We start from the raw sequence: 17806 nt of genomic DNA, 5'->3' as shown, positions 1-17806 counted from the left end.
ACCTGGGTTGTGGTGTGAGGCTGCTGATAACCAGCTGTGTGAGCGTGGCAGCCCATGCCAGCAGCTGCTTAGAGTGTCTTCACAAGTAGGACTTCCTCAGCCTCTTTTGACTGCCAATGAATTGGAGCTTGTTTCTGGGTTTGACTGGTAACCTCATTCAGATTCCAGGGGCTCACTTCTCCTAAGGAACAGCAAAAGTAACCACCAAAGACCTCTTTTCATTTCAGAAAGATTTATTATATTGTGCAAAATAAATCCATATTAAAAGCAGGAAGGAAGAGAACCAAGATGGTGGCATGAGTAGAGCAGTGGAAATCTCCTCCCAAAACCAATTATATTTTTGAAAATACAACAAATACAATTAATCCTAAAAGAGAGACCAGAAGACACAGGACAACAGCCAGACCACATCTACACCTGAGAGAACCCAGCACCTCATGCGAAGGGGGTAAGATACAAGCCCCGGCCTGGCGTGACCCAAGTGCCCCACACCCCAGCTCCCGGCAGGAGGAGAGGAGTCAGAGCAGGGAGGGAGAGGGAGCCCAGGACTGCTAAACACCCATCCCCAGCCATCCGCACCAGAGCACAGACACACAGTGCGTACATGGTGTGCTGGACACTAGGGAAACAGGACAGTAAGACCTGTGAGAGGGTCCCTGCAGCCAGCGCACCCGGGACAAAGAAAAGCTTTTTGAAAGTCTTAAAGGAACAGGGACCCCACAGCTGGACGGAAGCGCCCTGGGACACTTAGCCCAGCAGCTGCAAACCTCAGGGAGCTCTGGGTGCCTGAAACCCCACAGTGCAGCTTGGAGGCCCCTCACCATGATAAACAGCCTCCCGCCTGTTCCCCCTCCGATGCAGCTCTGCCATATTGGGGCAGCAGCCTGAGGCCGGCCATGCCCACAGCAACTGTGGAGCTAAATAAATTCCATAGCGGCCGGGCAAGATCAGAAGCCCCGTCTGCACGCAGCTGCCCAGCACAAGCCACTAAAGGCTGCTGTTCTCCCAGGAGAGGAAGGCCATAAACTGGCAAGAAGGGACTTTCTCTTACCCAACACATGTGCCAGCTCCCCACAAATATATCTATCACCATAAAAAGGCAGAAGAAATTGATACAGACCAAGATCACAGAGGCAAACCATGAGAAGGAGATAGACCTAACCAGTCTTCCTGAAAAAGAATTAAAAACAAAGCTCATAACCATGCTGATGGAGATACAGATAAATATGCAAGAGCTAAGGGATGAAGTCCGGAGGGAGATTACAGACGTCCGGAGGAAGATTACAGATGCCAGGAAGGAGATTACGGAAGTGAAACAAACTCTGGAAGGATTTATAAGCAGAATGGATAAGATGCAAGAGGCCATTGATGGAATAGAAACCAGAGAACAAGAACACATAGAAGTTGATGCAGAGAGAGAGATCTCCAGGAATGAAACAATACTAAGAGAACTGTGTGACCAATCCAAAAGGAACAATATCCGCATTATAGGGGTACCAGAAGAAGAAGAGAGAGAAAAGGGAATAGAAAGAGTATTTGAAGAAATAATTGCTGAGAACTTCCCCAAACTGGGGGAGGAAATAATCAATCAGACCATGGAAGTGTACAGAACTCCCAACAGAAAGGATCCAAGGAGGACAACACCAAGACACATAATAATTAAAATGGCAAAGATCAAGAACAAGGACAGAGTTTTAAAGGCAGCTAGAGAGAGGAAAAAGGTCACCTAAAAAGGAAAACCCATCAGGCTATCATCAGACTTCTCAACAGAAACCTTACAGGCCAGAAGAGAATGGCATGATATACTTAATGCAATGAAAGAGAAGGGCCTTGAACCAAGAATACTGTATCCAGCATGATTATCACTTAAATATGAAGGAGGGATTAAACAATTTCCAGACAAGCAAAAGTTGAGGGAATTTGCCTCCCACAAACCACCTCTACAGGGTATTTTAGAGAGACTGCTCTAGATGGGAGCACTTCTAAAACTAAATAGATGTCACCAGAGAAAATAAAATCACAGCAAAGAAAGCAGACCAACCAAATACTAAGTTAAGGCAAAAAATAAAATCAACTACCCACAAAAGCAGTTAAAGGAAGCACAAAAGAGCACAGAATAAAACAACCAACATATAAAGAATGGAGGAGGAGGAATAAGAAGGGAGAAAAATAAAGAATGACCAGACAGTGTTTAAAATAGCTCAATAAGTGAGTTAAGTTAGACAGTAAGATACTAAAGAAGTTAACCTTGAACCTTTGGCAACCACAAATCTAAAGCCTGCAATGGCAAGTACATATCTTTCAATAATCACCCTAAATGTAAATGGGCTGAATGCACCAATCAAAAGACACAGAATAACAGAATGGATAAAAAAGCAAGACCCATCTCTATGCTGCTTACAAGAGACTCACCTCAAACCCAAAGACTATAAGAACAAAGAAAGACTGAAGGAACAAAACAGCAGCAGAATCATAGAACCTAAGAATGAACTAACAGTTACCAAAGGGAGAGGGACTGGGGAGAAAGGGAGGGAAGGGAGGGATAAGGATGGGGAAAAAGAAAGGGGGCATTACGATTAGCATGTATAATGTGGGGGGCACGGGGAGGGCTGTGCAACACAGAGAAGACAAGTAGTGGTTCTACAGCATCTTACTACACTGATGGACAGTGACTGTAATGGGGTTTGTGGGGGAGATTTGGTGAAGGGGGGACCCTAGTAAACATAATATTCTTCATGTAATTGTAGATTAATGACAACAAAATAAATACATTAATTAATTTAAAAAAAAAAGCAGGAAGGAAGCATATGGCAGATTGGGGTCTGGACCTCTGAATTACCTGATTAGTTCACCTCTCCTTGAATTCTCCTTTACTGAAGTTTGACCCCTTGTTATACTCCAGATCCTAATATGTCTGACTCTGGCAATAGAGCTGGAAGAAGGGATTTAGGTAAATGGAGAGCTTTGTCCATGAGCCATCAATTCTCAAAGTTTTCATGTGGCTCTGTTTTTATGGCTTCTGTAATGAATGAGTTTGAAGCCTGTTACTGGCTAAAACTCTGATCAGCTTCAAAAGTACCCAGGTCTCTTGTTGGCTTCAACTGCAATCTTGGATAGCATCACAAAAAGAGAAGAGAAAGTGGAATTGGGAAAGAGTGGCTGCAAAGAGCAAAAACAAAAGCATTAAACCAGCTTTCTTCAACCAATACTCTTGGGCATGTCATTTCACCTCTCAAGTCTGTTTCCTTCCAGAGATTGATGAAATTGGGAAAGACAATCTCTTAAATTCCCTCCTGGGGTAGCAAGCACACTCTAATCATTGGATGAACAGAGATTACAAATGCTTTAAATAAGCTTCAATTTGAACTTAAAAGCTTCTCAAAACTCTACTTTTCAAAATAGGCTAAAAAATAGCCCAAGGGGATTTGCTAGTTGACTTCCTGGAAAAAAAATAACAGCTTAAAAGGCTGTTGACAAAATTGGGAAACTGATGGTAGATTAAAACATTGCATCTTTGTCAAACAACAAATTTTCTGAAATTTATAGCAGTACTGTGGTTGCTGTCAGGAAAGAAGCCCAGTCTTAAGAGAATGGCGGGGAGTTAGTTACAAGTTTCCAAAGGAAGTAACTCAGCAAGAGAGCAGATCAGTTTGTCGCAACTCTGCATGCCAAAAAACAGACACTGGGACTCATTGGACCTTGCCCCTATGTTCCCTGGTTTAACATGTTCCCAGACTGCTGCTGTGCTACAGTGGATCACACCACAGCTGAGAAGCCCAGAGCTAGGGGCTCAGCACCTTTTGTAGTAAGCAGTAAGCAACCCAGTCTGCCTGTCCTAGGAACAAGCACTTATAAAGCAGTCGTGCCGAGGTCTTCATGCAGTCGAGCAGCAAAGGTTCTTAACTGACTGTGTGACTATAAAAATGACTGAGCTGGAAGATAATTAGGCCTTCAGTTTAACTCCATCAGCAAGACTGTTTAGGAATGCTTCACATATCAGCTCAATGCATTGTTGGCTGAACTAAATCTTCATATGATTATGCCATCCCATTAGTGCTTTGGAATAGGCATACTGACAAGGGCTAGGAACAAATCTGTTCTATTTATTTCAGTCAATACTTAATTAGGACATTATCCACAGAACCCCATCCACAGGCTGAGATCAGTCTGTAGTATTGATCCCCACGATCTCAGATTCAAGGAATAAATCCAGAGGGGATAATAGGTCTTAGTTCAGATAACTATTTAGCTTCCATTCCTATCATCTGCATGGATTGTACCACCATAATGCTGGCATTAATTAAAACACAACAAATTAATTCAACTATACCAATCAGAATGTAGTCCAAAGTCAATTGATGATCTATTTACAATCAGGGAATTTAGCCTGACCTGTTGCTCTCCTATGGCTTGTTCCATCTCATTGGCTGTGGTAGTTAAAGGAAGGACAGGTTCATGCCATGCCTCTAGAATGAGGACTCTGAAGTTAGGGGGCAATACTCATGCTGCTGCATGAAAACAGGAACCCATGCATCCCGCAGGCTGGACAGCCCTCTTTACCTATGAACTAACTAAGGAAAGGGGATCTAAGCAAAGGTGTCATTGCCAATAATTGCTGGGGAACAAAGATGAGCCAAAGAGCAGCTCCTCCCCATGCCCAGTGAAGAGATATCCAGTGGCACATCTGCCACATACAAACATATAACTGAAGGGGACAGGCTACCCTAGGCCAGGATTTGTTGATAAACTTGACCTGGATCACCAAGATGTTGATTTGGATAACCCATAAGGGCAGAGTCACCAAGGAGTTGTTACCTTGATAGCCGTACATGGCATAACCCAAGATCACTCAGGAGTCAGGAATTAGGATGAGCTTGAGACAAGACTGCACCATGTGCTTCTTCAGGTACAACGGGCTTCACATTTAGGAGCTGCCTTTGCTAACATCAGGCCCCGTGAGAATAACTCAGGGCCAACCAAGCCCACAAGTTTTCTGATCCCACAGCACATAGACTGTGGTGATAAACTCAGCAGAGGTCAGCTGGACAGTCATGGTTGCTTCTTATCTCAGTGGACCTGTGATGGTTCTGCCAGACTTCAGGGCCAGTATTTGGAGACTGCCTCCTCTTACAGAAATCTGTAGCTCCAAAGTGCCCCAGGGCTAGGGGGCTGGGACAGATGGTTGCACTGTCTCCAGTGCCACCTGCTGCTTAGATCTCCCACCAAATTTGGCAGATTTTATGATTCATTTGCAGACTCAACACAGTGCCTACAGAGATAAGGTGCATATTGTCTCCAAAACTGAGCAGTACAATTTAGTGTCAGACTACCTTTCTGGAAGTAGGAAGCCATAGCACAAAGAACATAGTCTTTAGTGTCTCTAAGATCTGCTTTGGAGGTGTAGTCCCCCAAAACTTTGACTTGGGTGGCTGGTCCCTATATCTTATCAGAATTAACAAGCCTTCCTGGGCCTTCATGTGAGTTAGCATCTACTAACTTTATCAGGGTTATCAATGTATCATCAAGGCAGTAGGCCCAAGTCACTTGCAAAAAAGAGTAAGACTTGTTCTGTTTTTGACCCACCCACTCGTGGCAAGTAGCAGAAAAATTCAAGTATTGCTGCAGCCACACAGCAATTGAGGCTCAGTCAGGTGAAGGATCTTGATCTTCCAGGAGAGCATGCCAGATGCCACCGTGGACAACTGACTTCATTGCAGCCATACTGTCTGGAACAGCCAGGACTGCGGGAGCAACAGCTGAATTCTGTTAATGATTCTCCTCCGTAAGCCTGCACACCCTAGTAGCTTTTTGCACTGACCACACAGAGTTTCTGTATTAAGATACTGCATGTTTTATAAGTCCTGCTGCATTTAAATCCTTAATCATGGCTGTGGTTTCCTTTTCTTTTCTTGGCATCCTAAACTGTTTCTTTTATAAAACCTGGAAGGGAACCTGAAGCCGGGTTGTGATCTGTGCAGACAAGCCACTGTCACTTCCCACAAGTGGCTCTTCTAGATTGGGACCAACTCCCTCCGACATGATGAGTATTCGGGGAACAAGCATGCAAATTACTGATATTAATTACACATTCAGCCTTAGGAGCAGCAGAAGTGCTGCATAACAAGGGTCCAAACAGCCCCACCCTGGGGTTACCATCACTTCCTTTTCCATTTTACTCTGTTTCAAATCTGACTAATGGAATGTGTGGGTCTCACCTCTCAAGAGAACCTAGCGTATTAGTCATTTGAGCAAAATGAGACATGAAAGTTTAAGTTCACTTCCACGGTCACCTTTCTCCCATCCCCACTTGGTGTCTTCCTTAGGGCTAAGGCTTCTGATTCCTCCTGGGAGTGAAGATAGCTCCCTCAGCCCAGTGCCCCTTATCCTTAAGGGCTTTCAAATCAGGTTAGGGGAGACATGGGTCATACAGCAGAGGCTCTGAAGGAGCAGTTTGCTCAAAGGCAGCCACCTGACTTTCTAGTTTTTCCATTAGAGGGATATTGGTCTCCACGAAGGAAGCCGGTTCTGCATAGGTGCACAGGTTTTATGTCTATGAACAACCAACTGCTTCCTTGGGGTACATCATGGCCTCATATCTGGACTGTATTGCTTTGGTGATCATCCCATCAGTCTTTGCTTTACAATCGCCTGTTTCAATCCATATATCCACATTACCTTATGGTTTAGAAGGGGTTGGATTTTCCCTCCAGCCTTTGACTTGTATTGCAGAAACTGGCTGGTTTTGGAAGTGCTATCTTTATCCCAGGCATTTCATGGCCCTAGATCAGCACAGCTGCCAGCACAGGGTCCATTGCCTTCTAGATGTTTCTAATTGTGCTTTTCTCTCTGGTGGAGCCCAGATTGCTCTCCTAGGCCCCTAGTCCCCAAGAAGGCAAGCAGCAAACAACCAAGGCACCATTTGGGCAGCTGGTTAGATTTTATCCCTCACCACGCAGCCTCCATACATTGACTCAAATCATGCTCACCCACAGGTAGGATGGGGAGGGCCACTCACTCCCTGGCTCTCTGTACCACTTGGGCTAGAACATTTGCTCTCAGCTCCCAAGGACTTTATCATATCCTGGAAGCTTGTCCATGAGCCCTTGCCATTTCTCTTCCAAAAAGTCTTGTCTGTCTTGACACCCTGCTCATTGTTCAGTTTAGGGGAACTTCACCCTCTCAGGAGATTGCAAGAATTAACATGACTCCAAGGGAGATGGCTGAGCAAGCAGCAGATTGTCTTTCCACAACACTGTAGGTGCCAAAAGTAAATAGAAAACTCAGACAGCTCAGTAATCACCGCACAGCAAAAAGGAAAAGCTGCCGCGTGGCTGAGCCTCTCCTGCCCCGCAATCCCACAGGGCAGTGCAGTAGGGCCAGATGGTGGTGACACACACAATGGGCTGTGTCACAGTTAAGGACCCCAGAGTTAAAGTGTCAGCCTTTTTTGGGGCAAACAATACACAAACCTCCCCAAACAAGCAGTCACACTCTGATCGATGCTGAGGTTACCCTGACCTACTTAACTGCCTGTGGGAGTATCTGCAGCAGCTGTTATAGTCAGAGGACAGTCAAGCCTCACAGTCTGGCACAGTTAGAAATGCACAGGAACACCCAGGGCCCATGGCGGACTACCTTTTCCAGTGGTGACTACGACCTTTCTATTCCTTATTCTTAGAAATACATACTGAAATATTTAGGGACTAAAGGTCAATTTAGTATCGAATGGTTCAATCGGATAACGTGTATATGTGTACGTGTGTTTCTGTGTGTGTTTAGGAGAGGAAGAAAAGACTAATAAAATAGTAAAACAAATGGGAAAAATGTTAATACTGGGTGAATTTTGGGTGAAGGGTACATAGTGTTTTTTGTACCATTCTTATTCTTGTACTTTTCCTGAAGTCTACAATTTACCAACATAAAGTTAACAGGAAAAAATCTCTCATCCCTTCATACTTACTACACAAACACCCTTTTCTTCTTACCAAAAATGATAATAACCATGGCAGCTATGATTATTTGTTAATTACAAAACTTGTTTCATTTCCACAACTCTCCTCCCTTATTTGGAAGTATCAAGCCACATTTTTATAAACAAGTGTATGAACAAATGTCATGTTATTGCTTAACATATTAGCTAGCTTTACAATGAAGGTGGGGGTGGAAAAATCCCTGTACTTCCAGTCAGTTGTTTCAGGAAAACATCCATTCATTTTGAGAATTGGGTAAAATATAAAGACTTATTTATCTGAAAATAAATAACATAAAAGGTACTGCAAAGAGAAGCATTGATTTTCTTTTGAAATTTTGATCAAGTCCTGAATAATTTGAGGATAAAGAAGGAGGAAGACAGTCAAGGACAGAGGGAATCAGGGATTTGGATTAAAATGTATTTTTTTCAAGGAAGCCATCAATGATATCTCTTTGATGACTAGTGCATGGTTCTTATTTATTAGTGCATACAAATGCAATAGCATATTAACAATGATGCAAGAGATTAATTAATGTCTTGACATTTAGGAAAAACTCTGAGGGAAAGCATACACGAAGGCCTCTCAATATAGCCTGACACACAGAAGATGCCCGCAATAAATGTGAGCAGCACTCCCATCTGCAAGGCTCACTGTCTTTGCTCTTTCTCTTCTTTCAGCTAGAAAATCTGGAAGCAGAAACTGCTCCATTGCCCTAAGTGGGTCTCATGCCATTCAGACCCTCACTGAGTTGGGAAACCACCATTTATGTGGAAGCAGGTCACCGCAAGGATGTGACGGAGGCTCTAGCTTCCTAGGAAAGTACCTGCTTCCAAGTCATCAAAATGCTTTCCTCTCTGGCCACTCCACTCTGCATATCAGAGGAACATCAAAACTAAAGGAAGTGCTGGGAAGGAAAGGACTTGAACACTCATGAATCAGCTCATGTACGTAACCACGAGGAAGATGCCCCACGGGACAAATACACGTGGTATGTGAATTGAGGTCATCGTGGAAGATGACTGTACTGTATGTAGTATTTTGTTTTCAAGCAAATATTTATGACAGCATCAAAGAAAAACCATCAGTCATTAAATTCACCATAGTAACACGTAAAGTAAATGCTACCTCTGAACAAAGCACTTTGCGTGGAAAGCCCAAGACTTTCGAGTCCTCTGTAAGGGAATACTTTGCTCTATATTTTACCTTTAATGTTAAAGTATCTTCTAATTAAGACATCATCTCCATCTTTATTTCCTGGTTTTGAACTTTTTAAATGAATGTCTCTTACCTAGTTCCCTAATTGCAAGAGAAGAGGTTATCATGAAAAGTAATATGAAGCACAATGATATGTCAGCTGCAGAAAGACTGATTCTCATGCTTTGCAGGTACTTCCTGAGAGTCATAATGGGAGATTTTCCATTCTTAGGCTTTCAGTGCATTCTCCTCTGTTTTAACTGTGCAATTACCTTGCTCCCATGTAAGTACTCACAAAAGATAATAGTAGGTCAATGAGCTCATCCCTTAATCCATGCAGGAAGTCAAGCATTAAATGTACTCTCCGCTTCCCAGTAGTTGTTCCATTCTGCACACTCCCTTTGCATATTATGTTCATTTTTGTAAACTCTGCTCAGAATACTTATGCCTTTTGAATCAGTGTGATAAAATGACAGATGTTTTGTTGATTTTCAGTACAGTTTAAACTCTTTTAAAAATATGGATCCAATAAGCTTAATCTCAAAACAGAAAGATTCATATGACCATAGATGAAAATGGGTGATCTACTTTTCAATCCTGTGTAGTCATCTAGACATGAAATATTAACAATGACCCAAGAGTGTTTTCCTGAAGATTGTATTTATATAATGTCATCACCAATATGTTGGTCCTTTTTGATCTTTGCTAAATGTCAAGGTTTCCTTTGTAAAATGTCAGTCTTCTAGGTAGTTTCTCTAAGAGAATTCTCCCCTTTGACTGGTTTTCCTTGGTATGAAAGACAGTAGAGATTTGGCAATCACCCATTTTATTTAATCTATGGAGACAGTCAAGTCAGATGCACCATGCCAAAAAGTTTTCCACTTTGAACTTTTGTCTGCATTCATTAAATGAAGGAAGTCCATTGTTGTTATCTATGAAGCCTCAAGGAGAAAACAGGGTGCTAGTTTCCCTCATGAATGTTCCTCAGTCTACAAATGGCCAGTAGACCAAACTTTAAAAATTTGTATCCATTCTTCAATCTAACAAGGCACAGATATGCATCAGACATGGAAAGGCAGTGTTTCAGGAAGACAGCTGTCATGGGTCAGAGTTTACTGTTTCAGATCCAATTGGCTATGGTTATGTGTACCCAACACATGTATCCATTGGATGAGAAAAAACAAAAGCTAAGATTGTTTTAATGTTTCCTTTGATGAAGTCTTATATTTGCCTCTGGTAATCTCCATTTCTCAAGTATTATATCCCAGAATGGATATGCAATATTTTTATTTTATTCTAATCAAAGTAATTAAAACCAGGGCCTTAGACAGGTTTAGAATGTTAATTAAATGCATTTGTGTATATATTTCATATATATACATATATATACTGTTAGAGCTTCCACAAGTAAAAGGGATAATTCCACTGAAACACAGTAAGAGAAAATGAAATATGTGTATATAAGTCACTGGGGAGGAAACTTGTTTTTAATGGGCCATAATAACATGAGTTCTATCAAGAGATTATGCCGTTTTGCTTTCTGCTCATAAGGCTGTTTCTCAACAATTATTATTTCTTCTTAATGACTAACTCTTAGTTAAGACATTCTGAAGTAAATAATAAAGAAATGTGTTTTCAATATTTTTCATTCAACACCATTTTAAATCAAAAATTGGCTAAAACCACCCTGCAATCCCATGGCAAATAGACAAGTAACAGCTCTGGCTCAGTCAGATGGGCTAAAGTTTCCTATGAAATCTGAAGATTAAAAAAATGTAATGCTTTTTCTTTCCTTCTCATTTCATCCTCATTTCTCCTTCCTGCTCTTCTGGGGTGTCTTCCTGGTTTGCACCCAGAAATGCAGGCTGTAGGTGTGAACTAAGAGCAGGACATGGCAGCCTCAGCATCTCAGCTTCTCTACTGGTCACACATATGTCCCTAGTATGGCTGTGCCCAAATGGCCAGAAACACTGTCCTCTTCATAGAAATATCCACCAACAGGAAATGGTGTCTTTACTAGGAATCCTTACTGCCATTGTAGAAGCATCATGATTCTTGCCTAGATTCTCAATAAAACTCTTCCCATGGGCCACTTTGTTTGGGCTAGGGTAAGGGATGGGGATAAACATGAGGTTTCATTAGTGTCTTGGCCTAACCACTGTATTTTTCCTTGAGTGAGATGCTTCAGGATTCATAGTCACAGAATATGGCATCCAGATTATATTTAAGACCATTCTCATTAGGATCTTAGGGCCCAAAGTCAATTAAAGGGTCTAACTTGGTGACATCTAGCCAGGAGATAGTTGAATTTAATTAGAAATAATTTCAACCTCCTGTCATTGTTTTCCCCTGAGGTCAAAATACTAAAACTGCAAGGGAATATGTACATTCTTAACTGTTCAAAATTAAGCAAAACCAAATTCCAGAAGCTTAGTGTACTATAGTATATGACAAATATTCACACTCTTGTCTTGTAATGCCCTAGCATTTCTTAAGGGAGAAAGCAGATGAGTCAAGTTCAATTTAATTAAACCAACTCTATTGTGTACTAGGCACTCAGGCTACAAACATAAGGACTATTGACACTGAGATGGAAAGTGGGTTGAAGGTGCATCCTGTAACATCCAGGTTCTTCAAATAACATGAATACCTGCATATGCATTTTAAAGGAATTTTAAAAGCTTAGGAATCATTAAAATTGAATGTATCTGTCTTTGAGAGTATCTCTTGACTCAAACATATTAAAAGACCATTCTAGACCCCGGGAACATATTCAGAAAAAGGTCTGTTTTCTGGGGTTCTTCCCATTACAAATTTAATGCATATTTAGTAATATACTTTTGCAACTCCTTTGTATTTCCTGTAAACTTGTATTAACTGAGAATTACACTAAAATCTGCACTTGGAATTGAACTTAAACTTTACAAAGTTACAGAAGACATTGGGAGAATTACTGCTTCCTCTGCACTTTGAGAGAAGTTCAGGTTTGCATTTAACAGCCAACCCACCTGAAAATTAATGCTTAGAGCTCTAATGTTATCATGTCTCTGATTCCATACCTAGAAAAAAAGATCCCCATGATTTTATGGGGCACAAGTGATGAGCTGATGAGCTCCTTCCTTCTCTCCCAAACTCCAGAAACTTAGTTAATTCTCTGATTCGTCCACATCCACAGGAGTTCCCCATGTGCCTTAGGACAAAATAAAACCATGGTGATAGAATAAGATGTTTCTAGAATATACTACTCAGTCTGAGACAATGCAAAAGGTATTTATATGAAAAAAAATTAGTTTAGAATAGGTACAACCAATAGGAGGAAAGGAAGAGAAGGAGGAGAAAAAGAAAGGAAGGAGAGAGTGACATGACTCATTTTTATCATTCTACCATTAGAATTAATATTTGGCATCATGCTTCCCTGCCACTCAGAGAAAACAGTTGGCATTACCACCCTTTACACAAAGAGATCAACTTTAAAAAGCACTTGGATGTTTTTGTAAAGTAGCAATATATTTAAAGTTGTAAAGGTTCTTTATATTCTATCAGATAAGAAACAGGGCCTACCAAATCCACATTTGAGTGTAAAACCCTGGATAGTTTTATAGTTCCACGTCTCAGGAAATCTTCCATCCTTGTAGAAACAATGCATAACAGTCCTATGTTAGTGTAAAACTTGCCTGATTAATCAACAGCTCCCAATCTTTCAATGCAAGCATAGATATGTTTATATTTTTTGAATGGTGTGTCTTTAGTATTAGCTTTGAGAGAAAGCTATATCAAATATAGCTCATGGTGCAGAGGGGACTCACAATTTTTGCAGCAACTGATTTTGCCTTTGTATCTCAGTGATTGCACATTTCACTGGTTTGTTGTCATTCAGAGCTATCTCATGAACCAAAGAAGCTTGCTTCTCACCCCACAGTTGTGTGCATGAAATCTAAACTCGAGCAACTGAAACAACAAAAAAGGTTTACTGCTTAAGTTTCAACTAATAGTGTCACATTCATAGCAATGTATGCTTTGCCTATAAGGAAAAAAAATGTATATTTGTTTTATGGCTTCAGAGAGCAACACAGAGGCCCCTTTGAAGACAGTGAGGAAAATTCATTCAGTATTGTCACGTCTGTGATAGGAATGTTAAGCAAAAAAAATTTTCCAGGAAAAGTTGGATGTAAATACTGCCTACAGCTTCCTTCTTCTTACACTTGCAATTTGGTTTTTGAAATAGCCTAAATCTTGAGAACGGGTTGTCACATTCACTTTCAAGTCTCTTAAAAGAAGTTCCTGTTGTTTTGCTTTAAATATATAAAAGTTCTATTTAATTAGCATTACCCACTGATGTTAGAAAAATTTCAAAGAATTTGACAGGTTACAAAATATCAAACAGAAATAAGAGGAAATGTGGTTCAAACCAAGGGAGAGAAGAAGAGAAAAGGAGGGAATTGAGGAGACAGCAATTTTCCTGAGAGTCTGAATAAAATCGAGGGTAGTCACACTCACTGAACAACATGAGCGAGCTTCGTTAACTTAAGAATAATAAAACCTTTAATTAATGAATATCAGAGAAAAAGGAGAGGAGATTACATTTACATGACCTAACCATTGTGATTTCACCATCTAAGGGAGAGGATGAAGCGGAAAAAATCACTCAGAAGACAAGCAATTATTTTTCGCCATTTTGAGGAGGGCAGAAGTACCTCAACACTGTACGATATTTGCAAAATCCATATGACTTTCAGGCTCTCCTTTCTCTGGTTACCTCAGAGACGGCGTTCTGGGTGCAGAGATACATTTTACATTCCATATCTGGTTATGGCCATGATCTCACCACCCCACACTGCTTTGACATCAAAATAACCAAGCCTAAAGGTTAGTTGGCACTGCTTCCAGTCTGCAAGTGCCTAGCTAGATCTGGCTTGCAGATATCCCAGTTCTGAGTTGGGAAGGCCTCGTTACACGCATGTGATACGTATATAAATTCAGCCCTCAAAGGACTGCTAATCAGAGATAAATCTGTGGACCCCGCTCTTTTTTTGAGGGATGTATTAGAGTTCTTACTTTCTCCAAATAAGAAAATGCAACTTGCATGAAGTTTCCACAATACTCATAACATTGAGATGCATTATTAATTTCTATAGTTTCCCTGGCAGAGTGGGACATATGACTGTTCTCTTGCCATAGTCAAGACATGCTCTGAAATCAGTGGGCATTATTTTCTAAGGAGTCTAACTAACAGACACTTCCAAAAGAGAATAGTTCCCATTTATAAAAGGAATTTGGGTAAACTGGTCAGTCAGGTATTTGAGAGAGCCAGTTCCTTGTCCACTGACTCTGAGCTTTCTTGTTGGTTGGTTGGTTGGTTGGTTGGTTTGTTGGTTGGTTGGTTGGTTGGGGAGTTTTGTTGGCTTATTTGTGTTGCTGTTCAAGATTTTTTACTTCTCCCAAGGACATTGGTCATCACACAGATGCTTGCTCCTCTATTTTCTCTGCTGAATGGGTTTCCCTTTGTAATGACAAGTGTAGAAGGACATCATCACCAGAATAAAGCAGGAAATTGAGGCATATCTTTGCTCATGGCTTGTCATCATGTTGGGCCACTGACATTCCCCATTTCACCAAATGTCCCTTTTCTCTACATCATTTTGGCTTTAGAACCAGACAGAATTCAATCTCTAATATACTAACAACACAAGAAACCCATAAGCCGATGCTTGCTCTCCAGCAACCCTGAAGGCGGTGAACCTGATTCCCATTGCCTGCTCCTGCCTCCGCGGGGATCCATTCAGAAAACAGAAAAATACCATGGCCTTCCTGTTACTCTCTTTGGCTGTGAGACAATTTGCTCTCATCTGCCCCCAGGCCCACCCAGCACAGACTCAGTAGAAAGCTGCTCCCCATCACTGTTGCACTAACTCAAAACCCATTTTCTTTATGGAAATTCAGTGCCCTTATTTCTCAAGGAAAGAGAGAAAACCAAAAGGCTTCCACCCAGCTGATTCCTTGATAAATTAGGGTCAAATAATAGCAAGTTATTTTCAGGATTTATAACTCAGTATTGCAAATAGTGGAACCTGGCAAGTGTTCTCAGAATCCCCTTGCTGCCTGTGAAGCAATCACATAACTTCTACATGGCTTGGGGAAAAACAACCACCATATGAACAACTGCACCATGATTTTTGTTTGCTTATTTTAACAAACTCCATCCATTTACGTGTGTGGCAGGGGCTGGGGAGAGTTAGTCCTGGATTCTTTTTTCACTTTTATTGTGAAATCCTTCCTTCTCTAAATCTTATAACCAAATTCATAAACCAAGTTGTACGATTCACAATAACAGTTGGTGATCCATTTATTTTAAGTAATGTTCACTACAATAAAATTCCAGTGAAATCTAAGAACAGAGACAGCGCATTGAAGTTACTTAAACCAGGATGTAGCTTGACTCATAAGCATGGATATGAACATAAAAATATAACTATCTCTTTTAAAGTATCAGTCGCTCCTAGCAAGTCTGAAGCTTCCAGCAGGAAACTGAGAATCAATCTGGTCAGTTTTCTTGATCCTGAAGACCATTGAATTGATCATGCTGGCTGTTCTCTGACTGGCCTGTTTCTTACCTAGAGACAGCTGAAAACTGAGCAATTAAAGACACAGTAAAGAAAAAGGCTACTTTATCTTTCAGGCAGAGCTGGGGGAGAAGAGAGAGGAATTTGATAAATCATAATTGCCTGGTAACAGCCATGCTTTTTCTGGCACAAATTTAAAAACTGGAAGTGTTTTCTCTGGCCCTGTGCCTACATAGTGCACAAATATCTTTGTAAATAATAGGAAATTAATGTTAGATTGGATCTATAAAGTCAATCTGACTCTATTATGTTAAAAGAGTTCTGACCTGTATCTGTACTTTATAATATTCTGAAGTCTAAGAAGCTCATGTCAACCTTATATAATATTGGAGACTCCTATATACTATAAATATAATTTGAGTTTGAGTGCCCACTGTCTGAGAAAATCCATGATGGAAAAACTAAAATGTCAATAACACTTTCAGATGTGTATTTTATTTCTCATAAGAACATCTACATTCATTTAAAAGTTCTATACATATTCTCAGACATTTTCATTTAGTTTGTGGCCTAATAAACCTATGGCCTACCAAACTGTTGAAATATCTCTGCAGTCTCTTAAGGACCAGAGGACACTGTGATTTTTTAAATGGCTGGTTTGGCTGAAGCTTCCGTTATCAGTCAGCTACTTTGCATTGTCTACTTTAAAAGAGCTCACACACACACACACACACACACACACACCATAGCAAAAAAGAGCCTAATATAGTAATTGTAGTGAAGATAGAAAGCAAGCAATAAAATAAAATTTGTCAAGAATTTAGCTCCTTATTTGTGAATCCAAAATAAATAAACTGCTTGCAAAAGCATTTATACTCTGGAAAGAAATTTAAAATGAAAATTACTAAATGCTTTCAACTATACACTATTTAAATCTTAGTTTGAACTTCAAATGATGCTATTGCTTCTACTCAAACCATCAATTTCACTGCAAAGTGGTCATAAAACCTGAATCCATAAAATTCAGTTCTACAATTTATAATTTAAAACTCCCACCATAAAAATTTCTGCTCTGTGAATATCAGAATATAAATTCCCATGAATTTAGTGAGAATTAAATTAGAAACTTTGCTCTCTCTCTCTCTCTCCCTCTCTCGCTCTCTCTCTCTCTCTCTATATATATATATATATAAAGGGAATATATACATACATATATATATATAGAGAGAGAGAGAGAGATTGATATAAGCTTACTTATACATCAGATATAAACTCCTATAAATTTAATGGGAAGTAAAGAAGAAATGCCAGTTACCACTAACTCATCCTTCCCTTGGCAATACATTTTCTAAACTTTTCATCTATACTTAAAATAATAATTCTGGAAACAAAATGACAAGTGATCTTGTTTTCATGTTTTCTGTTAAATGGAAAAAAAAAAACTTTGTAAGCAGAGCTTTAAAAAATAGAAATTGAAAAATCTCCTCCATCAAATGTAGCAAATTGACAAGGTTTTTTGCATGTGTGACTCTAAACATTAGGTGCTCTGTCACTTGTCATTAATTTTTTTGTAGCATTAGTAACACATTTTTGGTTTCCAAAGATAATTTCCATTAGAAAGAAGCTGCTATGAATGTTTTCAGTTACTTTTGAAATTTAGGTAACTAAAAGCACTTAGTTGACAAAGATACCCATAATGTTTCCATGGGAAAAGCCAAATACTACAAAGAAAATTTTTCTTTAAATGAGATTCACTGTGGCTAACCGAGTTCAAATATTTTTAAAGATTCTTGCCTACAAACTACTTTTTCCCCCAGCAATAGAAATGGCAGCAGAATTGTTAAAAACCTTTTCCTATAGCTTGAGGGCAAACCTAACACTAGCCATCAACTCTCTACACATTGATCTCCTTCTAGTGGCTCTCACTGAGGGGTCTGAAAGAACAGTGGAATTGATCACTTTCCTTGAAAGTGTTGGAAGTAAAAGGAGACATATCTCCTTCTCTACACCCTGCCTTATAAGCAGATTCAGCTTCTAAGCAGCAGTAAAGTATCCAAAAAGTATATAGAAATGCCACCA

The 17806-nt window shown here is 40.2% G+C and overlaps 1 protein-coding gene across 1 annotated transcript in view; it reads left to right on the top strand.

The window, feature by feature from the left end:
* Positions 1–15322, top strand: part of OPRM1 (opioid receptor mu 1) — a 57195-nt gene extending 41873 nt beyond the window's left edge. Inside the window, exon 4 of the mRNA XM_036886771.2 lies at positions 8651–15322. Coding sequence (XP_036742666.2) covers positions 8651–8689 — 39 coding nt within the window. The 3' untranslated portion in view covers positions 8690–15322. The remainder of the gene's footprint in view (positions 1–8650) is intronic.
* The last annotated feature ends 2484 nt before the right edge of the window (positions 15323–17806 follow it).

The sequence above is a fragment of the Manis pentadactyla genome, chromosome 12 (assembly GCF_030020395.1).
Source record: "Manis pentadactyla isolate mManPen7 chromosome 12, mManPen7.hap1, whole genome shotgun sequence".
In the NCBI taxonomy this organism is placed as follows: Eukaryota; Metazoa; Chordata; class Mammalia; order Pholidota; family Manidae; genus Manis; species Manis pentadactyla.
This window is presented reverse-complemented; position numbering and strand designations above follow the sequence as displayed.